At 41.1% G+C, this 23,114-nt stretch overlaps 1 protein-coding gene across 1 annotated transcript in view; it reads left to right on the top strand.

Moving 5' to 3' along the window:
- Positions 1-23,114, top strand: part of MCCC2 (methylcrotonyl-CoA carboxylase subunit 2) — a 68,966-nt gene that overhangs the window by 35,529 nt on the left and 10,323 nt on the right. The window contains exons 8-13 of the mRNA XM_046000844.1: positions 5,861-5,925; positions 10,756-10,855; positions 10,967-11,062; positions 15,400-15,472; positions 20,954-21,030; positions 22,013-22,079. Of these exons, the coding sequence (XP_045856800.1) occupies positions 5,861-5,925; positions 10,756-10,855; positions 10,967-11,062; positions 15,400-15,472; positions 20,954-21,030; positions 22,013-22,079 (478 nt within the window). The remainder of the gene's footprint in view (positions 1-5,860; positions 5,926-10,755; positions 10,856-10,966; positions 11,063-15,399; positions 15,473-20,953; positions 21,031-22,012; positions 22,080-23,114) is intronic.

The following is a 23,114-nucleotide window of genomic DNA, read 5'->3' as shown; positions in this document are numbered from 1 at the left end:
AAAAACCGTTCTAACCATTTTTTTTTCAAAGCTTCATTTTTTTTATTTTAGAGGAAGAAAGAGTACAAGCCGAGGGAGAGAATCCTCAAGCAGACTCCCCGCTGGGTGCAGAACTTGACTTGGGGCTCAGTATCACCACCCTGAGATGGTGAGCTGAGCCAAAAGCAAGAGTCATGCTTGAGCCACTCAGGCGTCCCCATTTTAATCATTTTTAAGAGCACAGTTCTGTGACATTAAATGTATTCACATTGTGGTGCAACCATCACCACCACCCATCTCCAGAACTTTCTCATCTGCTCCAGCTGAAAATCTGTACCCATTAAACATTAACTCCCTATTGTCTCCAACCTCTACTGCTCCTGGCTACCACAATTCTACTTTTTCTATGAAGTTGACTACTGTAGCTACATTGTTTAAGTGCAGTCATACAGTGTCTGTCCTTTTGGAATTGGTGTATTTCACTTAGGACGATGTCCTCAGGATTCAACATGTTTTTGCATATGTCAGAACTTCCTTTTTAAGGCTGAATAATACTCCGTTGCACGTATCTGCCACATTTTGTTTATTAACTCATCCATCAATGGACTTTTGAGTTGCTTCCAATTTGGGGCTGTTACGGGTATTGCTGCTGTGACTCTGAGCATACACACATATCTGTTTGAGTCCCTGCTTTCACTTGTTTTGGGTATCTGCTCAGATGTAGAATTGCTGGATCATGTGATAATTATGTGTTTAAGTGTTTGAGAAACCACTTCATTTGTTTTTATTGCTGAATAATATTTCATTATATGGATAGGCAGCATGTTGTGTATCCATTGATCAGCTGAGAGTCACTCAGGTTGTTTCCAGCATTTGGATATTAGGAGTAATGCTGCTGTGCACCTTCCTGTCCAAGTTTTAAATGGATGTGTTTCCCGTTATAAAGTTTATAGACCTGTGAGTACAGTTGCTAGGTTAAATGGAAACTCTAGGTTTCCCATCTTGAGGAACTGCCAAACTGCCCACAGCATATTTTTTATATGTTCCTGGCAGCTGTGTGTGAGGGTTCTGATTTTTCCATTTCCTTGCAGACAGCTGTTGTTATGTGTCTACGTGAAGGCAGCCATCCTAATGGATGGTACCTCATTCAGATTGTGATTTGCATTTCCCTAATGGCTCATGTTGTTGAGCGCCTTTCATGTGCTGGTTGATCATTCGTATATCATCTTTGGAGAGCTACCTATTTACATCTTTTTGCACACTTTTTAAATTGGGCTTTTTGTCTTTAATATTTAGAGTTGTGAGACTTCTTTATGGGTCTGGATACAAATATTTTCTTTCTATGGATTGTCTTTAGTTTCTTGATGACATCTTCCTTTGAAGCATGAAAATGTTTAATTTTGGTAAAGTTCAGTTTTTGCATTTTTTTTTCTTTGCTGTGCTTTTCGTGTCATATCTATGAAGGCTTTGCCTATTGCAAGATCATGAAGATTTAATACTTGGGTTTCTTTTAAGTTTTATAGTTTGAGCTCTTACTTACAAGTTCGTAATCCATTTTGAGTTAGCTTGGGTAGGACTTAAGGAAGGAATCCAGCATCATTTGTATGTGATATGTAGTTGGCCTAGCATCATTTGTTGAATGGCTGATGAAATAAACTTTGCTTATTTTTTCTTCTCCATCAGTTGCGTTCTTGTTTGACTCAGGGTCCCTGGAAGTTGATGAACAAGGTGCTTGCATATAATATGTCAACTTCTGTTTTAAGCAGGGCATATTATGCACTTGTAAGCTTGTATATGCATAAAGAAACTCTGAAAAGGTACAGTAAACATAGTTTTAATGCAGAGGAGATGAAATAGGGCAAGGGAGAGACCTTTGACTTGTGTGTATGTGTGTCTGTGCTGAGTATAAACATTTTGAGACCTTTGACTTTCTGAGTCCTGTGAAAACATTACCTTTTCAAAAAGATTAAGTTGGGAAAAAAAAAAGGAACAAGTTAGAGTAGCTGTGAGAGGTACTCTACATTCCTAATCCTAGCAGTCGTTACAAATCACTGGTAGGACCAGCTTCGTAATTGCAGACCCCAGTGCAAAATGAAGATATGAGACCCCTTGTTCAAAAAAGGAGGAACAAGTACTCTTAAAGGGACTAAAATATAAAACATATTGTATGTAAAATATAAAACGTGTTTTATATAAAATATAAAACATTCGTATGTTTAACTGTCTTGGTGTTTTTTATTTGCTGTTTAAGCACGTTTCTTCAAGCATAGAATACTCCCCTCTCAGGCTTCTGTGCTTCCAGTGGGCCCATCGTTCAACTCCTGGTGGACATATGACCCCCCAGGGGTATGCAGCTTGCATTCCAGGATGTGCTTGGTATTCAGATGGGCAAGGGACAAAAAGCTATCCCTCAGCTCCCACCTCCACCACCACTGTGCACCTGCTAGAGAATACAGCTCAGCACTGCCAGCCCAGAGTGGTGAAGGTGCTGCTGTGTTCCACCCTGAGACACCAGGGGTGCATGCCTGATACCTGGTCTTCCCTTTGCCCGTGGCAGGCCGCACTGGGGACAGGTGTAATAGTCGCTAGGCAGGGATGGGGGGGAACAGATGGGGCAGTGCCCAGGGCCTACGTATCAGCTGGCAGGGAAGCAGGGAGCCAAGAACCCTTTCCAGAAAGATGGTGGGAGACAGACCAGCCAAGAGCCACGACCAGACCAGACAGAGCGGCCAACCCACATACCCCATTGTCCCATTAGACTTCATTTACAGAACACCTATTCAAAGATAAAAGTAGAATTTCAGTAGGGTAACCACTGAGCATTAAAGTCCAAACACAGGGCCCTTCAGAGAGTGGGACCCAGTGCACGCTTACTGGGGAGCTCCCTGTGTTGTAGGACTAAGGAGTGGATTACATAATCCTGGGCCCTTCCCATCTCCTCCATGCTCAGCTCCATTTCAGTGATGTTCAGTAATGCAGTCTTCACTCTGCTATGCATGTGTCACAATCTGGGCCCAGACTTCAAACGGGTGAAGAGAGGGTAGCTGAAGGCACAGGTATAATTACTATATCTTACAACAGAATATCCCATTATTTAGTGAAATCTAAGAATGTTATACAGGTGAAGAGAATGTCAAGAATCCTATAAAACTATAATATACACACAGTGGAATATGATTCAGCCATAAAAAAGAATGAAGTTCTGACACATGCTACTCCATGGATGAAACTTGAGAACATTATGTCACAAAAGGAGAAATTTGACGCAAAAGGAAAAATATTGTATAATTCTGCTTTTATGAAATATTTAGAATAAGCAAATTCCTAGAGACCACAAGTAGATTTGCGGTTGCCAGGATCAAGAGGAAGGTAGAATGGGGAGTAACTGTAATGAGTATGGGCTTCCTTTGGGAGTGATGAAACTTCTGGAACTAGGCGGTTTTGATGGTTCCACAGCTGTGAAAATACACTGAAAAACACTGAATTGTATTCTTTAAATGTGAATTTTATGATGTGTGAATTCTATCTCAAAGAGTAAGTCTGTCAAAAAAATCATCTTTGATTTTGGAATAACATGAATTCATTAAAAAGAGTACATTAAAAAGAGCTTATGCTTGCTTTGATGTGAAATATGTATATTTTGTAGATGATTGTGTTTATTTTTCATAAATTTTATTGAGGATCAGGCAAGCCTGAAGAGCTGCCGTTTTAAAATGCGATAAAAGTCTGAAGGCATTATTCAAAAGGCCTGTGGTATCATTTATTCTTTGACATATTTCTAGCTGTAAGTGATACTATTGGTAAGTGAGAGGAGAATTCATTTAGAATTTCCCTTTGTCTAGTGACACGTACAAACTTTCAGTAGTTTTGAGGTGTTTTTCCTTAGAGAACGAGTAAAGATAGGACTGAAATTTGAAAACGCCTTTTTTGGGACCGTAGGCAGCATCATTAATACTGAAACAACACTAGCTGTTTCTGAGAGAAGAGTTTTCTGAAGGGTGCTGTTGGCAATGTCCAGTCATTGGTGAGGATTTTTACCTTGTACCTCAACAAGTCAGCAGTTCTCTGAGAGAACTGCACTCTCTTCTGTAGTCTACCACCGAATGACCATGTTTACAGGTTAAAAAAAAAAAAAAAAAGCAAGCCTCAGCAATCTCATCAGTTTGAGGGTTCTAAATTTTAACTGTTGTTTTACTGAAAATTGAAAAAAGTTTCCATGCATCGTATGCAGTTGAGTTGCTGTAGCTTTTAGAATGGTTGAAAAAAATGCCTAATAGTAAGACAAGTTTCTGAAGGAGCTTTTTGTTCTTCTGTCTTCTGAACTTGATATTTCGTAGAATGAGCTGTTCTTAATTTTTACCGTCCTCGCACCTGTCACAGTATCAAACATGTTGTGGGTGTTCAGTAAATACTAACCAATGACGCATCCTTATTTTATAACTTGGTATTAGTCAGATCCCTGGAAATAAAGAATATGTCAGTTGTTTATTCCTTTTTACAACTTTAAATATCCAGGCACCTCTCATAATTAGTTATTGTCTGGGCTGAATGCTATTTTACACTGAATATTTTGGGAAGAAGAGAACCAAGAATTTAGTTCTGTGGGTGGAGTAATTGGAAGGGAAAATTTTAATTACTTTTCTCTGCGCAATAATATTTTGTTTAAGACAGAACTTCTGATGTATTGAATAATAAGTCCTTTCTGTTCTGCAGTTTAGGTAAATGTTCATTGTTCTAACACCAGCTCTTCCTATAAAAGAAAGAAAAATCAATCAACACAAGAAGTAGGAACCGATTAGCAATTCCTAAGGGGTCAGGTTGACATTTGGCACTAACTGATTTTTCTGTTTTCCTATTAGAATTTCTTAGGCTGTAGTTAAGCCATTCTTCATTTATTCCTTCAGGTTTCTTTCTTTTTGGTCATATTCTGCTGAGTCTTAGGTGTGGGTAATCTTAGAGATTTTTTTGGCCTTTGAAAGGTATTGCACTTGTAAGAGTTTGTGAGAGTTACTGCGGTTTTTCAGGATAGTTCTTCAGTTTTTCTAAAGGCCTTAATTCATTAAATTTCCTGAGCGTTCAAAGATGACTACATCACAGTGGCTGCCATCAAGGCTCTCACAGTATAGAGGAGACAAGAGAGACACATGCATGTTATGACGTGCACAGTCTGCCGGGTGCCCTGTTGGAGGTGTATGAGGGGTGTTCTTGGACCACAGATGAGCAAACCTTATTCTCTTATTGCTCTGGGTGTTGCTAATGATGAAAAGGCCTGTGCAGGTCAGGGAAAGCCACATAGAGCAGATGGGGCGTGCAGGAGAAGGAGGGATTCCCCAGGTGGGTGACAGAGAGCAGGGAGCCCAGGCAGGGGGAGCAGCATATGCACAGACACAAATGCTTTACTGCGCAGAAGGTGGGAGAAGGAGAGCGGGCTTTCAGATCAGAAATAGCTCGATTCAGCTCAGGTTCCATCCCTTGCTCAGGGGCTGTGGGAGAATTCCTTAGTGGCTCTGGGTTTAGATTTTTCTCTGTAGACCAGAGACAGTTTTTTCTGTGTTTGTTGGGTGGGTGGAATAAGAAAACAATCTTGGGGCGCCTGGGTGTCTCAGTGGGTTAAGTGTCCAACTCTTGATCTCAGCTCAGGTCTTGATCTCAGAGTCTTGAGTTTGAGCCCTGCATTAGGCTCCATGCTGGGTGTGAAGTCTACTTCAAAAATGAAAAAAAGAAAGAGAGAAAGAGAAGGAGGAAGGAAGGAAGGAAGGAAAATCTTTAGCTGTGCGGAAGAGAGAGTGGTAGGCATAGTCAGGTTAGAAGACGTGCATGTTAGGTTAGCGTTTTTATTTCTCTGATGGGCAGAACTCACCTACTTTTCTCCTTGCTGTAGGTGAAAGCCGCCACTGGAGAGGAAGTGTCCGCGGAGGACCTCGGGGGTGCCGACCTGCATTGCAGGTGAGACAGAAGCCCTTGTTCTTTCCAGGCTTCCAAGAATGAATGAATGACAGGCCTGTTGCTCTGTCGAAGAGAAAGTTTCATTATTTTTTTCTAAGAGTTAAATTTGCCAGATCCAACCACAGTCAATCTGTTCTTGAGCTGCTGTTTCAGGGTTCAATTCTTTGAACTACAGAGTTGAATTTCTAAACTACAACACCAGCTTGTTCGTTATTTCTTCTTCTTCCTTTTTTTTTTTTTTTTTAAAGATTTTATTTATTTATTTGACAGAGATCACAAGTAGGCAGAGAGGCAGGCAGAGAGAGAGGAGGAAGCAGGCTCCCTGCTGAGCAGAGAGCCCAGTCAACCCCAGGATCTCAGGTCATGAGCCGAAGGCAGAGGTTTAACCCACTGAGCCACCCAGATGCCCCTTGTTATTTCTTTTAATAGAAGGTTTCTCATTTCTTTAATAGATATCCGTCCAACATCTGTCGTGTGGCAGACACTGTTATAGGTGTCAAGATTATGAGATAGACTTTGTCTTTGACCTCAGGGAACTTAACATTCTAGTCAGGGAGGTGGGCGATAAGTAATTACTGTGATATAATGATAAAATGTGCATGTGTGATCAGGCCTGTAAAGAAATATAGGGAGAACATATGGAAGGTCGATCCAACCCACTGGTGTGTAGGTGTTGACTGTGCTTTTTGTTTTTTTTGTTTAGAGATTTTATTTTATTATTAGGGAGAGAACAAGAGTGGAGAGGGGCAGAGGGAGAGAGAGAATCCCAGGCAGGCTGCACACTCAGCATAGGGCCCTTCTGAGAGTGGGACCCAGTGACATCTGCACGGAGCCTTATGCAGGGCTCGATCTCACAACCCTGAGATCATGACCTGAGCCGAAATCAGGAAGTCAGATGTTTTACCGACTGAGCCATCCAGTTGTAGTTAAATGACACTGTTAAATTAATATTTGTTAAGTGGAGCACAGAGTGCTGGATGGTGAGCTGTGGTTCAACAACAGACTGCAGGAGAAATTGAAGTGGACAGGCTTATTACTCACAGAACCTGGAGGAAGTACACGGCATGCCTCCAGGGGCCAGGCCTGCTGCTCAAGGCAGAGCACACACAGAGGCGGAGCCTGAGCCCATTTTTTCTTAAGGTCTGTGTTTGGAGCACTTGGGAGTTCAAGGGCTATGGCTACTTTAGTCAATTCAGAACAAAAGATTGGCATTTTGTTCGGTTCTGCATTAGGTCTTACGCATGTAAGGCGTCCAGGAAGGAGCTGGGAGGTGGAAGGGCCTGTTGGTCACAAGGGTTGTTGGGGAAATCTGATCGGGACCTTGACGTGCTTGTGAGTCTGGCGCTGCTCTCCAGCACCTATGCCTGCCTGAGTGGGCTGGAGCTGGTTTCAGGCTCCTGCTGTCCCCTAGCCACACAGAACAGATGCTGAGGCAGCCATACCGTGGAGTTTAGCTCATTCTCATGAGCAGGTGGATGCATAACAGCTGGTTCTCTGGGGAGGGGAGGAGTCTGGCTTTGTGGCATCTGCCGGTGCCTCTGGTACAATGTATCCCACTGAGGCCTATGGCAGGGTCCCAACAGGACACCACTGAGTGTGAACTCAGCAAGAGGTGCACACACTTGGCTCCTGTGAGTCAGCCCTGAGCTGGCTCCTGCTGGTCACTGGTCTAGTCATGTCAGGTTAGAGTTCAGGGGTAAGAAGACCATGAGAGACTATGGACTCTGAAAAACAACCAGAGGGTTATGAAGGGGCGGCGGGGGGTGGGGGGTGGGGGGGGTGGGAGGTTGAGGAACCAGGTGGTGGGTAATAGGGAGGGCACGTACTGCATGGAGCACTGGGTGTGATGCCAAAACAATGAACACTGTTATGCTGTAAATAAACAAATAAAAATAAATATAAAAAAAAAAAGAAGACCATTTTTGTGAGTTTTGTGAGGATTAAATGGGATGATATATGTAAATTGCTTGAAACAATACCTGCTTTAAATAAGGACCTAAAAATGTTAACTGCTGTTTTCCTTATTATTTTTTAAGATTTTCTTTATTTATTTGACAGAAAAATCACAAGTAGGCAGAGAGGCAGGCAGAGAGAGTGGGGGGAAAGCAGGCTCCCTGCTGAGCAGAGAGCCCGATGCGGGGCTCGATCCCAGAATGCTGAGATCATGACCTGAGCCAAAGGCAGATGTTTAACCCACTGAGCCACCCAGGTGCCCCTTCTGCCATTATTTTTATTGTTGTTGTTTATCATAACTGGACCATTAAAGAGTGGATTTTTTTTCTTTATAAAGAGCAACTAGAGGCGAAGGGAGGAGTGGTTAAGGGAGTTGTGTTGAGGTTGGCTGAGAAAAGCTTAGCACGAGCCTGAGTTTCTGCCTGTGTGAAACAGAAGAACACTTGTTTATTTATGCTGACACAAGTGTGTGAGTTGCCACGCTGCGTTCCTTTCTGATTGCACTGACCGTGGCAGGGAGACGGTGGCGCAGGCATTTCAGCCTAGAGAGAGGACACGGTGGAATGGGGTGTGAGTGGGGTACAGGCCAGAGTGGGCTGCCACTGTTTGTGGATGCTTAACGAGGAAATGAAAATAGTATTTGAGGAGTATTAATTAAAAAAAATTTTCTATTTAAAAAGAAGTTATTTCGTGCCCATAAAAGCTGTAGGCAGTCTATGCCAAGTTAGAGGTGTAGGTTCTGGAATCATCTTCTGCTTGCCTTACTTACTACCCTTTTGACTGGACAAACTAGTTAACTTCATTGAGCCTCATTTCTTTACATGTGAAGTGAAGACGAGAATAGTTTCTACCTCATAGCACAGTGTCTGGTCCCTGGGAAGTGCCCTGTTACCACTAGCTTTGATTATTCATAATAACCTGTTTAAAATCACGGGACAGGGGCACCTGTTTAAAATCACGGGCTAGGCTCAGTAGGTTAAAGCCTCTGCCTTCGGCTCAGGTCATGATCCCGGGGTCCTAGGATCAAGTCCCGCATTGGGCTCTCTGCTCAGCAGGGAGCCTGGTTCCTCCTCTCTCTCTGCCTGCCTCTCTGCCTGCTTGTGATCTTTGTCTGTCAAATAAATAAATAAAAAATCTTAAAAAAAAAATAAAATCATGGGATAGTGATTAGGTGATAATGACCTAATAGTAGTAATGGTTTGTTTTTTTTTTAACAGTCTGATAAAATTTACTAGTCACACATTGCTTTGGGTTTCTTCTGTCTTTGTAAATACATATTTTAAACCTCTCTGATTAGCCACCCAAAGGAATTAATTTGTCACAAAGACTTCTATAATACAGTGTCTCATCAAAGCTTTCCCTTTCCTGCTGTTTTGGTAAATACCAGGCAGTTTTTAGAAGAAAACATTTTATTTTAATATTTCCTGATTCGGAAGTAGTGCCTTCTGCTTCTCTCTGCTTTCTGAATTATCACAGTGTATCTAGAAGTCAGCAAATATAGCTGGTATGATGTATGAAGCATGTAAAAGATACTGTTTGTTGTAAAATGTCATATTAAGTTAAAAAACCTGAAGGGTCTACCATTTGCCAAGTGTTGTAGGGCTATAGTGAGGAGTAAGCACGGTCTCTGCTCTCATTTAGAAACGCCCCCTCCAGAGGTGGAGAGTGCCCTGAAGCCACGGTGAGGACCCATTTCCAAGAATTATCTGTTAAGGGTTTGGCATTTTCCCTAGACAAGACATCACAATTTAGATTGCTGCAGATTAGTCCTTACTCATAAAATGAACCAAAGTTCTATTTTTTCAGGTACATATTTTTGTCTGTCTTTACAATTATTTTATTTAAAAAAATTTTTAAAAATTTTTAAGCCATCTTTACACTCATCGTCGGGCTCAAACTTACGGCCCTGAGATCAAGAGTTGCATGCTCCACTGACTGAGCCAGCCAGGCACCCCTATAGTTATTGATCGATCGACTGATTGATTTTAGAAAGAGAGTGCATGTGTGCGCGCACAAAGGGGGAAGGGGCAAAGGAATAAAGAGTCTGAAGCAGACTCCGTGATGAGTGAGGGCCCCATCGTGGGGCTCAATCCCATGACCCTGAGATCACGATCTGAGCTGAAACCAAGGGTCCAAGGCTCAACCAGCCGTGCCACCAAGGCACTGTTTTTCTAATACTATTTTCTAGTGTATATCTAATATGAGAGAAATATGAGATAAAAAGCCATCCAGTCAGAACAAAGCTAATAAACAGAGCAAGCCCGTGCTTCATTCATATTGAACTTGAGATTGAGCAGGAACTTCGGTGGCCCTTCTCACAGTTCTATTTTATCTGAGGGACAGGGTCGTCAAGCCTCTGTATTACCCATGATGGCTTACTCTTAATGGGTAGCTTTGTAAGGCTGGGGCCTCAGTGGTCTCCCTGCAATGAGAGAGCATAGCTGGCATCCCCACTAGGAGCTTGGTGAGTTACAGATGCTTTGTTGTTACAGACTACACCTCTGGCTGTTGAACTTTATCACACAGTTTTGTTTGAGGTGCTTGCGATGAGCATTAAAATAGAAGTCCTCATCAGCAAGACTCTGGTCTAGGTCTAGAAGGTCAAGACTGAGAACCAGAATGTGCGGATTCTTACGCGGCTACTGGGGGTCCTAGGGCAGGGTACTTAATTTAGGTAGACATCAGTGTTTCTTGTTTGTAAAATAAGGATAATACTGTTCTGCTGGGCACACGATGAGAATCAAGTTGGAGGACATTTATTAAAGTGTTCTGGAAGTAAAAATGATGTTAGCCTTAGATGAGAGAAGATCTTTAGGGTTTAAGACTTTTATTTTCCTTTTCCCTGTTCTGAGTACTTTAGTGTGCTTTACTCCGTAGAAAGTCCGGAGTGTCCGACTACTACGCTTTGGATGATCATCATGCTCTTCACCTAACTAGGATGATTGTGAGGAACCTAAATTACCAGAAGAAATTGGATGTGAGTTGGTTGCTTTCTTGGATCTTTTATTTTCTTCAAAAGTCTTTTGGCTTATGTGACCTTGAATAATGTCTTCAAATAGGTTAATGTGGTTGTTTTATATCTCTGCAGGTTACTGTAGAACCTTCTGAGGATCCTTTATTTCCTGCTGATGAATTGTATGGAATTGTTGGTACTAACCTTAAGAGGCACTTTGATATTCGAGAGGTGTGTGGAGTGGAGCTGTGAGCTGTAAACCATGCTGTCAGTCTCTTTATATGTGTATCCGTTTTTTTAATATGTGTATCCATTTTTTAATATTCATTTTTAAAATTTAAATTCAATTAATTAACATTTATTATTGGTTTCAGACGTGGTAGTCAGTGATTCATCAGTCTTGTGTAATACCCAGTGCTCATTACATCACGTGTCCTCCTTAATGTCCATCACCCCTTCCCTCACCCTCCAGCAACCCTCCAGCAACCCTCAGTTTGTTTCCTGTAATTAAGAGTGTATCCATTTTTAAGGTAAAATCTGTTTAGATACCTTCCTGCCTAGAGCCTCTTACAGATTTCTGTAGGGAGTGACATATAAGGGAAAGATTTCTTACTGGAAGAGAGGGGGAATAAAAAAACCTCTTAATGGGTGGAAAGTTTTCATTGCACAATGACGAAGCTTGCTTTGTTCATAAATAGGACTCCCTAATGCTGTGAACATGAGGAGTGATGTAGGCAACTTCATAAATTTCATCTATTTCTTTTTAGTGCTCTTATTCTGGGAAGTGGAGAAAATGTCAGTAAGTTGTGGAAAGGAAAAAACATACCCTTTTTAGATCAATATGACCTTAGCAGAGATTAGACTTTTGATTACATTCGAAGACGTAGCTATGGTTACAGATTGCTGACATGGTCTTCCTTGGTCTAGATTGATAATTTTTAGTGCTTGCGTATGGCATGTAGTCTTTTATTTTGTTCACTTCCACATATGACAGAATACTTTTTAAATTAAGAAATAATCTTACTGTCAATTTTTGTGCCTTTGTATTTGTTGGTTTTCTCATTGACTATAAAACAGTCGTGTGCTAATGGTGAAAAATTGTAGAAAATGCAGAAAAACATAAGATTGCTTATAATTCTACCATCCAGAGAAAGCAGTGACTGTTTTGCTTTTCTGGCTTAATGTATATGTGTACATTTTTATGTAGCTGTGATCGTCTCTATATGCAAACATACACATGTGTATTTTTAAAATTCTTTCTCCAGTTTAAATTTGAACATTTCTCCAGTATTTATAAGTTCTTCTTGAAACCATTTCCATGGCTAGGTCCTATTTGCTATAACGATACCTGGTGACGTGGTCGGCGCTCAATAAATATCTATCTCTCTATCTATAGATCTATATATAGATCTATATATATATGTTATCTATATAATCTATAGATAGACAGAGAGATAGATATTTTAAAGATTTTATTTATTTGTCAGAGAGAGTGTGCACGCACAAGCAGGGGATGTGGCAGGCAGAGGGAGAAGCACGCTCCCTGCTGAGCAGGGAGCCCGATGTGGGACTCCATCCCAGGACCCTGGGAGCATGACGTGAGCCGAAGGCAGATGCTTAACCCAGTGTCCCTTAGTAAATATTTTCTTTGCACGAATTGATGAATGTACTGTTCCACCTGTGGATGTGCACAACTATTTACTGAGGCAGTAAATATATTGGAGGGTCTTAACATTCTGGATTTTTATGAAGCTCCCACCAGTATGTCGCTTCAGCAAGGTGACTTGGTTTACTGTAAGTTGTAGAATTAGGATTTTAGCTTGCCTTTTCCATTAACAATAGGCATAGACAGTCTGATACTTACAATCTGATAAGTTTGAGAAATGAGTTGTTGTGGATAGCCAAGTTTTCTATATGGGTAAGAATTCATCCTGTTAAGCATAAATACTTTTTTTCATTTATGCAACAGTGTTTATTGAATGTTTGGTCTGTGAATGCTATTTGAGGTGCCAAGTGTACAGAAATGAGTAAAACAGACGCCCATCCAGGCCTTTGTGACAGTTCCATTTCATTTAAATGCAGGTCTTTCTATAAAGATAGACTTTTGCCTTCTTGAATAGTTTCCTGGACTTTCTACCTTTTGCTGATTTATAATGATTATGTATTACGTTTTTCTATAATTGCAAGTAAGTCTTCTATGGAGATCTTACTAATATATGGAGCTAGGGGATAGCACTGAAATGCTCTTTGGAAAACCTGGCTTGGAGTCCTTGTTTCCTTAATCAGTGGTACTGGGATTGGACCTCTCTGAGCATCGCTTTCCACTTCTAGAAATAGGTATAGTACCAAAGGATATGTCTGCTTCCTGAAGTGTGAGTCTTTGTGAAGATGAGTTAATATGTCTTATGTGGCTGGGTGGTGGGTATCAGAAAGCAAATAGGAGATAGTTTCATAATAAGTGGCCCTAATTTGCTGTGCTCTTTGAGGGGCTTTATTTTTGTGTGAAAGAATGGTAGTTGTTTTGTGTTGTGTTTTAGAAGGTACAGTTTTGGAGCTACATAGCATTTGGAACAGATAACTTATATTCCCATTACATTATTGGACCTTTTAGGAAAATAAAAAATAATTCCAAGTACGCTCTTACTTTTTGGAAAGAATGATACTGGGAGGCATTCACTCATTTCTCAGCCTTTGCATGTTACAAAACAAGGCTTTGATGTGGTAAACAGGGAAAAGGAAGTTTGGACTAGAAAGAAAAATGGTGTGTTTGATCCAAAATAGTTTCTGAAGAAATTTGGAATATGTTTGGGACTCTTTGAAATAGTCTTGATATATATGATGAGTCCCAAGGATAAATTATTTCGTAGTGACTCCTTTTAGATTAGATATGTATATATGCAGAATCCGATTCAGAATCGAGGAACCTTTATTGAAATCTTAACAATAATAGCTACTTTTCAGTGAGGGTCAGGCAGTGTGCTTTAGTTAGCACTTTTTAAGTGTTACCTTTTTTTTTTTAAACTTTTTTAGGTTTTTATTTAAATTCCAACTAGTTAACACACAGTGTAATATTAGTTTCAGGTGTAGAATCCAGTGTTTCATAGTTTCCATACAACACCCAGTGCTCATCACAAGTACCTTCTTTAATCCCCATCACCCATCTAGCCCATCCACCACCCACCTCCCTCCATCAGCCTTCAGTTTGTTCTCTCTTTTGTTAAGAGTCCCTTATAGTGTTTTTCCCCTCTTTTTCCCCCTTCCCATGTTCATCTCTTTTGTTTCTGAAATTCCTTATATAAGTGAAGTCATATGATAATTGTCTTTCTCTGAATAATTCACACAGCATAATATACTCTAGTTCCATCCATGTTGTTGCAAATGGCAAGATTTCATTCTTTTTGATGACTAAGTAATATTCCTGTGTGTGTGTGTTTATGTGTGTGTGTGTGTATAATATCTTTATCCATTCATCAGTTAATGGACATTTGGGCTCTCTCTGTAGTTTGGCTATTGGAGATAATATTGCTATCAACATCAGGGTGCATGTGTCCCTTCAAATCAGTATTCTTGTATCCTTTGGGTAAATACCTAGTAAAGCATTTGCTGGGTTATAGGGTAGTTCTTTTTTTTTTTTTTTTAAACTTTTTGAGGTACCTCCATACTGTTTTCCAGAGTAGCTGCCCCAGTTTGCTTTCCCATCAGTGGGGTAAGAGGGTTCCCCTTATTATTATTTTTTTTATGAGACTGATGCATTACCTACTGTACTAAGAGGCACCTTATTATTATTTTTTTAATCAGATGAAAAACTGAGGCTTAGGATTTTAAGTAATCAGTCTATGCCTCTAGTTTCTCAGCAGTAGGCCTGGGAGTCAGAGCTGGGTCTTCATCTGAGCATTTTTTTTTTTTAAGATTTTATTTATTTATTTGACAGAGAGAGAGATCATAAGTAGTCAGAGAGGCAGGCAGAGAGAGAGGGGGCAGTAAACTCCCCGCCAAGCAGAGAGCCCGACATGGGGCTTGATCCCAGGACCCTGAGATCATGACCTGAGCCGAAGGCAGAGGCTTAACCCACTGAGCCACCCAAGTACACCTCAGCATTATTTTTTTAGGCTTATCACATCCTCACAACTTTTGTGAAGTCTCTCTTCACTGTGAGAACTGAGACTTTATCCAGGACATGCAGATGCTGTGCGATCCCTTCGTTCGGAGGCGAAGTCTCCTGACTCTTAGCCTCTACCATGCTTTGTGGTTAAATCACCGACCCTTTGCCAATCTTTTGAACAGCTCCTGAAGTTCTGAGTCCAGCTCCCAGCCCTCATAGTCTCTGTGCTTCTCTGGTCTGTAACATGGTGCCGTAGCTCTTACCGTGTGGTATAAAACCAGGGCCCATACTAATGTCAGGGCCTTAACCACACATAGAAAGTGAAATTCTAGTGAGAAGACTCTCTAGGGTTAAATGCTATGAAAGTGACAACTTAACAGTGAAGTTGTTTCCCTTATGAATAACTTCAATGTAAAAATTCTTTTGTAATGTAATCTCTCTGGAATATTGTTATTTTTCTTCTTAGGTTATTGCTAGAATCGTGGATGGAAGCAAATTCAACGAGTTCAAAGCCTTCTATGGAGACACATTAGTTACAGGTATAAAGGCAAAGAATCGAAAATATGAGCATTTTCTTTCTTTCCTTCTTTTTTTCTTTTCTTTCTTTCTTTCTTTCTTTCTTTCTTTCTTTCTTTCTTTCTTTCTTTCTTTCTTAAGATTTCATTTTTAAGTAATCTCTACACCCAATGTTGTACCTACAACCCTGAGATCAAGAAGTCCTGTGTTCTCCTGGCTGAGCCAGTAAGATGCCCCTGAACATTTTCTATTGCTTTGAAAATAAATGAGCTCATGTCATAAGGTATTGATGTACTTCCCCTGAACTTTGTTACTTAGAGTGGTACAAGTGTGTGGGTCTATATTCAAAAGTTGTTTTGTGAAGGTCATGTGTAGCTGAATGGCTTCATAGACCTGGGGTTTGCAACGATGACGGCTAGATGCTGTGGTAAAGGCCCTTGTCTGAGAAGGCCCTTGTCTGAGACTTGGTGGTCTTCACTCTATAAAAAGCTTCATATTGGGGCACCTGGGTGGCTCAGTCGGTTAAGTATCTCTTGATTTTGACTCAGGTCATGATCTTAGGGTCATGGGATCAAGCCCCATGTCAGACTCTGCACTGGGCATGGAACCTGCTTAAGATTCTCTCCCTCCCTCTCTATCTGCTCCTTACCCCACTTCTCTCTCCCTCTCTTAAAAAGCTTCTTATCAAAGCAAAGTTAGCAGAAATATTTGTAGTTCTTTTTGTTCCTCTGGATAATTTGTAATAATTTTGAAAACTTCAGCACTGTTTCTGTGGTTCTGTAGTCTTTAGTTCTGCTAGCAAGTTTTTTTTAAAAATATTAATTAATTAATTTATTTTTTCAGCATAACAGTATTCATTGTTTTTGCACAACACCCAGTGCTCCATGCAATACGTGCCCTCCCTATTACCCACCACCTGGTTCCCCCAACCTCCCACCCCCGCCCCTTCAAAACCCTCAGGTTGTTTTTCAGAGTCCATAGTCTCTTCTGGTTCGCCTCCCTTCCAATTTCCCTCAACTTCCTTCTCCTCTCCATCTCCCAATGTCCTCCATGTCATTTGTGATGCTCCACAAATAAGTGAAACCATATGATACTTGACTCTCTCTGCTTGACTTATTTCACTCAGCATAATCACTTCCAGTCCCGTCCATGTTGCAACAAAAGTTGGGTATTCATCCTTTCTTTTCTTTCTTTCTTTTTTTTTTTTTAATAAACATATAATGTATTTTTATCCCCAGGGGTACAGGTCTGTGAATCACCAGGTTTATACACTTCAAAGCACTCACCATAGCACATACCCTCCCCAATGTCCATAACCCCCTCCCCCTCTCCCAACCCCACCTCCCCCCAGCAACCCCCAGTTTGTTTTGTGAGATTAAGAGTCCTTTATGGTTTGTCTCCCTCCCATCCCCATCTTGTTTCATTTATTCTTCTCCTATCCCCCTAACCTCCCATGTTGCATCTCCACGTCCTCATATCAGGGAGATCATATGATAGTTGTCTTTCTCCGATTGACTTATTTCACTAAGCATGATACCCTCTAGTTCTATCCACGTCGTCGCAAATGGCAAGATTTCATTTCTTTTGATGGCTGCATAGTATTCCATTGTGTATATATACCACATCTTCTTTATCCATTCATCTGTTGATGGACATCTAGGTTCTTTCCATAGTTTGGCTATTGTAGACATTGCTGCTATAAACATTCGGGTACACGTGCCCCTTCGGATCACTATGTTTGTATCTTTAGGGTAAATACCCAGTAGTGCAATTGCTGGGTCATAGGGTAGTTCTATTTTCAACATTTTGAGGAACCTCCATGCTGTCTTCCAGAGTGGTTGCACCAGCTTGCATTCCCACCAACAGTGGAGGAGGGTTCCCCTTTCTCCGCATCCTCGCCAGCATCTGTCATTTCCTGACTTGTTAATTTTAGCCATTCTGACTGGTGTGAGGTGATATCTCATTGTGGTTTTGATTTGTATTTCCCTGATGCCGAGTGATGTGGAGCACTTTTTCATGTGTCTGTTGGCCATCTGGATGTCTTCTTTGCAGAAATGTCTGTTCATGTCCTCTGCCCATTTCTTGATTGGATTGTTTGTTCTTTGGGTGTTGAGTTTGCTAAGTTCCTTATAGATTTTGGACACTAGCCCTTTGCAAATATCTTCTCCCATTCTGTCAGTTGTCTTTTGGTTTTGTTAACTGTTTCCTTTGCTGTGCAAAAGCTTTTGATCTTGATGAAATCCCAATAGTTCATTTTTGCCCTTGTCTCCCTTGCCTTTGCCGATGTTCCTAGGAAGACGTTGCTGCGGCTGAGGTCGAAGAGGTTGCTGCCTGCGTTCTCCTCAAGGATTTTGATGGATTCCTTCCTCACATTGAGGTCCTTCATCTATTTTGAGTCTATTTTCGTGTGTGGTGTAAGGAAGTGGTCCAATTTCATTTTTCTGCATGTGGCTGTCCAATTTTCCCAGCACCATTTATTGAAGAGGCTGTCTTTTTTCCATTGGACATTCTTTCCTGCTTTGTCGAAGATGAGTTGACCATAGAGTTGAGGGTCTATTTCTGGGCTCTCTATTCTGTTCCATTGATCTATGTGTCTGTTTTTGTGCCAGTACCATGCTGTCTTGATGATGACAGCTTTGTAATACTTGAAGTCCGGAATTGTGATGCCACCAACTTTGGCTTTCTTTTTCAATATTCCTTTGGCTATTCGAGGTCTTTTCTGGTTCCATATAAATTTTAGGATCATTTGTTCCATTTCTTTGAAAAAAAAAAAGAATGGTATTTTGATAGGGATTGCATTAAATGTGTAGATTGCTTTAGGTAGCATAGACATTTTCACAATATTTATTCTTCCAATCCAGGAGCATGGAACATTTTTCCATTTCTTTGTGTCTTCCTCAATTTCTTTCATGAGTACTTTGTAGTTTTCTGGATATAGATTCTTAGCCTCTTTGGTTAGGTTTATTCCTAGGTATCTTATAGTTTTGGGTGCAATTGTATGCTAGCAAGTTTTATATGGTGTTAAGTCTCCTAGAAGGACATTAAGTGTGTTACACCTTCTTGTAGCCTCTGTGTAGGTCTAATGTTGAATCATGTAAATACTAGATTGAGAATACAGGACAGAAAACCAAATCTGAGAAAAAAAAACAAAACAAAATAAGGCTGTTTATAAAAGTTCATCTGTTCATCTGAAGTGTTGAGTTTGTAGGCTTTTGAAGAAAAGTATTTGAAACATAGATGCTAGACCCATAATAATCTGTCTTGGATAAATGACAAAATGAATTCTGTGAATTTTATTTGGTCTTTTGAAAGCTAGAAAATATAGTAAGTCACCTGAAGACAACATATCAGAGTAAAAAAAAAAATAGAACTCACTATAAAAATCCAAATTGCAAATACACGTTGAGGCTTAAGGATGAATCACACTTTTCTTCTGGTTTGATTTATGAGCAAAGGGTTCACACTGGGAGTGGAATTTATGTTTTTGTATTGAGGTGTCTAAGTGATTAAGAGCTTTTTGTTTGATATATATTCAGGATTTGTGACGAAATAGTTCAGGATGTAACCTCTTGTGCAGCAGTTTGAAACAAGTCAGAGCTGTTTTATGCTTCTTTCCCCAAAGACAGATGGGCTGTCCTGGTCATCTCTTTTTATGAATTTGCCCCTTACTTGCTAAAAGACTTGTGGTACCTTTGTCCCCTAGGATACTAAGGATATACGTAGTTCCTGTATCCCTTCCTGACTGTACTGGAATTCAGATAAGACTAGGGAAAGGAAAGGGATGTGAGAAAGAGAAGAGGGGCATGCAGGGTCGTGAGAGGGGAAAGTATTGGGGAGAGGGAGAAGGACAGATTTTTCTGAGGATCAGGTTCTCTGACCCCTCCGAAGAGTTTCCTCCTGCCTGCGCACTTGCCTTATGTAGGCCCTAGTAGTTTCTCGGACATTTTGCTTTCCTGTTTGGCCCGAAGGAATTTGGTGAAGGCACTTCCTCTGTGTCTCTAATATGGTAGGGTATGTGGCCTACTTATCTGGTGCTGTGCCTGGAGATCCCAGGCCAGGCTAGGGTTGAAACTCTAAATAGCTCACGGGGCAATATACCTTAGGGTTAGTACCACACTGCCGAGAGATGTACTAGGTTCCTAGCTGTTTCTGTGGGATGAGGCTGAACTCTGACCTCTGGGGATGGTCACCGTTCTGCATTTCCCTCTGTAAGTGGCAGTGCCATTTAAGATGGACAGCCTAGGCTTCTGGCTGGGGTTTTAGGACTGAAAGACCAAGAAAACCAAGGCAAGGCCAGAGTAAAACAAATTTTTTAAAAACAAATTTTAACCGTTTAATGTTCTGGTGTATTAGTAGGTTGACATTCTGTCTCATTCATTAATTTATCTTCAGCGATTTTGCGAGCACCTGCTTGTGTCACATACCAGAGATATCTCAGCAGCGGCCTGTGCGTCTTGAGCTTGAAGACAGAGTCCGGTTCTGGGCACTTTGGTCACATGCTTTCTTGGACCCATTTCAACAAGCACAGTTCATTGACTCTTTTTTTTTTTTTTTAAGATTTTATTTATTTATTTGACAGAGATCACAAGTAGGCAGAGAGGCAGGCAGAGAGAGAGGAGGAAGCAGGCTCCCCGCTGAGCAGAGAGCCTGATGCGGGGCTTGATCCCAGGACCCTGGGATCATGACACGAGCCGAAGGCAGAGGCTTTAACCCACTGAGCCACCCAGATGCCCCAGTTCATTGACTCTTGGGTTCCAAGTCTTTGACACCTGTTTAGAGTCCTATGCAGGCTTGTTGAAGTTCACTCTTGGGAAGCTCTCTCTAGCCAAGTTTTTCAGGTTTGTAAAAACCTCCTAAAGTTACCTCAGGTTTCTCCCTCACATAGTCTTATCCTTCCTTTCCCTCTCCCTTACTTCTCTCTTATGTCTGTATGGATGGTGGGTGATTGCAATGGGAACAGGAGTGGTGGTGAGAGCCATTCTTATAAGCTTAGCTGCTTATAAGTTTGTTACTGGAAACTCACAACCCCCAGGTTTGACTGTGTTCCTGCTTTTGAAAGCAAGTCTGCTTTTGCTGAGTTTATCCCCTTTACCTTGAGGGCTTGTCATCACCACAGGCATTTTCAGGCAAGCCAGTGACCTGAAACTGGTGGAGAGCTCTCCATCTGTGATTCATTCCATTTCAGAATATCCTCTGTCTGGTACCTAGTAGGGCACTTGGACATACACTATAGGAATGAATGGGTGACACTCTAACCCCGTCATCTAACCAAACCAACCAGTCAGACAAGTGACAATTTTACACAGAGTGCACTCAAGGAAGCACAACACCCAGACTCCTGATACCTTCGAAATGAAACATTATGACCCAAGCTGTTCTGTACCCTGGACAAAATCTCCGTATTTTTACCTTTCATCTGAAGTTAAGGAATGTGTAACTGTCTATTAGCTGTGAGTTAAAAGCCCTCTGAAATACATAAATATTTTTTTCAATTTTCTTTTGAGGATTTGCTAGAATATTTGGATACCCTATAGGTATCGTTGGAAATAATGGAGTTCTCTTTTCTGAGTCTGCAAAAAAGGCAAGTACTCTTAAACATGTTTCAAGATTTTCTATTTTAATTTAAACATAATTGGCTTTGAAGGCCAAGTAATGGATGAAAGTTTATTACATAAAAGCTTTAAAATATTTAACCAGATGCCTTAGCAGGCAGAGCATTGTGTACATGCACGTGAACATGTGTGTGTGTGTGTGTGTGTGTGTGTGTGTGTTGTGCGTGTTAGTGATTGAACAGTTTTTATGGAGGCTTACATTAACCTGTTTTATCTAGAGCACTATTTTTGTTTTATTTTTATTTTAAATTTTTAAAAGATTTTATTTATTTATTTGTTAGAGAGTGAGAGAATGAGCACAAGCAGGGGGAGCAGCAGGCAGAGGGAGAACCAGGCTCCCCGCTGAACAGGGAGCCTGATGTGGGACTCGATCCCAGGACTCTGGAATCACAACCTGAACCAAAGGCAGACGCTTAACTGAGCCACACAGGCATCCCAACTAGAGCACTATTTAAAAAATCCAGTGTTTTAATACATTATATGTTAATAAAGAAATAGCCAGTGTTTTAAAAAGTTCTTATAAGATACATGAATTATAAATGCCATGGATGACATGTACATAGCCTAAAACTATGAGAATGCTTGTCTTGGAAGTGTTTATATTCTGTTTTCTCTTAAAGTAGAAAACGAAGGAATTATCTTATGCTCAGGAATTCCCCCTGACAAGCAGTTCTTCTCTTCATTTCTTGAGTGTCATTTGCTGTTCCACATGTTAAGTGATTGACTTCACCCCTCCAGCTGTGTGCCGGTGATCACACAGGCAACTGCAAAACAGACGCGCTACCAGCACAGTCACATGTCCCGATGGCCGTTGGTCCGCACGGTGTGTTGTTACTAGCCAACCACAGGGCGCTCGTTCTTAACGCTGACCCAGCTATGGTGTTTGTAGGATGCACGATGGGTGCGGATTCCTTACCCCTTCTTTAAAAAGATTATCTTTTTCGCTGTTAGGGGGCTCACTTCGTCCAGATGTGCTGCCAAAGGAATATTCCTCTGCTGTTCCTTCAAAACATTACAGGTAAGAAAATAGCTTAATCAGTTCTGTTGCATTATTCCAGAGCTGCACTGTCCAGTATGACTCCAGTATTGGACAGTATAGACCTAGAACACTTCTGTCATAGAGGAAAGGTCTAATGGATACTCTTCGTAGGGCAAGGGTTAACCCTTCATGAATCAAACAGATGAAAAGTTGATCCATATTTGGATGGAGCAGTTTCTGAGTTCCACATATCACGGTCAGACGGCCTCCCTTTGCCTGTCCACACGCAGACCTGGCCTTCCAGCAGCAGGACGGCTGTGTTCTCTACCAGGAACACTCTCTGATCTCACTCTGAGGGCGTTGTCTGACCCATCGTCTGTTTGCTAGCACTTTGTTTTCCTTAAAGGATTTCTAGCACATGCTATGGTTCACCCTTTCCTTCATCTTTTCCTGTGTAGTTAGTTCTGCCTGAAGCGACATATTACAAAAGGTCTGTTGACTCTTTTTCACTCTTGAATGGGAGTCTGAGGATTTGAGTTTACACTCCACAAAGAATGGTATGCGCAGTATCATCTTTCTGGATTTCATGTTTCACTGATGATTATAATAGAGTGGATGCAATGATTTTTAAGGTTTTTTTATGATGATAGATTTCTTTTTCTTAGAATTCTAGGATTCTACTATTTATATTGTATGTTGCACTTAGATATGTTGGTTAGCTGAAAACTGCCCCCCACCCCGTCTTCTAAGTGACCGTGGTTATTTCAGGGTCAAAGGAAGGAGGGCTCTTAATTAGTTCTTAGAATCGAGCAAGCCTTCACAAGAAAAAGGAGTTTGGCTCATGTTGGGCAGCAGGGCTTTAAATAGCCCTGTTGCTAAGACATGTTTATCTGGTGCTGCTCTTAAGTTTATGATACTTGGTTAGATGAGTTTTGAGAGGCATTCTATCCAGACAGTAGCCTGAGGGGGTCCTATGTGGCAAACCTGGTAATAGGGCAACTAAAAAGGATTCTGAGGCTTCACTAGTCTCGGGACCTTGTTTTTAATAATGGTTCATGGTTTCTTAACCACCAA

The sequence above is a fragment of the Meles meles genome, chromosome 3 (assembly GCF_922984935.1).
Source record: "Meles meles chromosome 3, mMelMel3.1 paternal haplotype, whole genome shotgun sequence".
Classification (NCBI taxonomy): Eukaryota; Metazoa; Chordata; class Mammalia; order Carnivora; family Mustelidae; genus Meles; species Meles meles.
The sequence above is the reverse complement of the archived record's forward strand: the minus strand, read 5'-3'. Positions and strand labels throughout refer to the sequence as shown.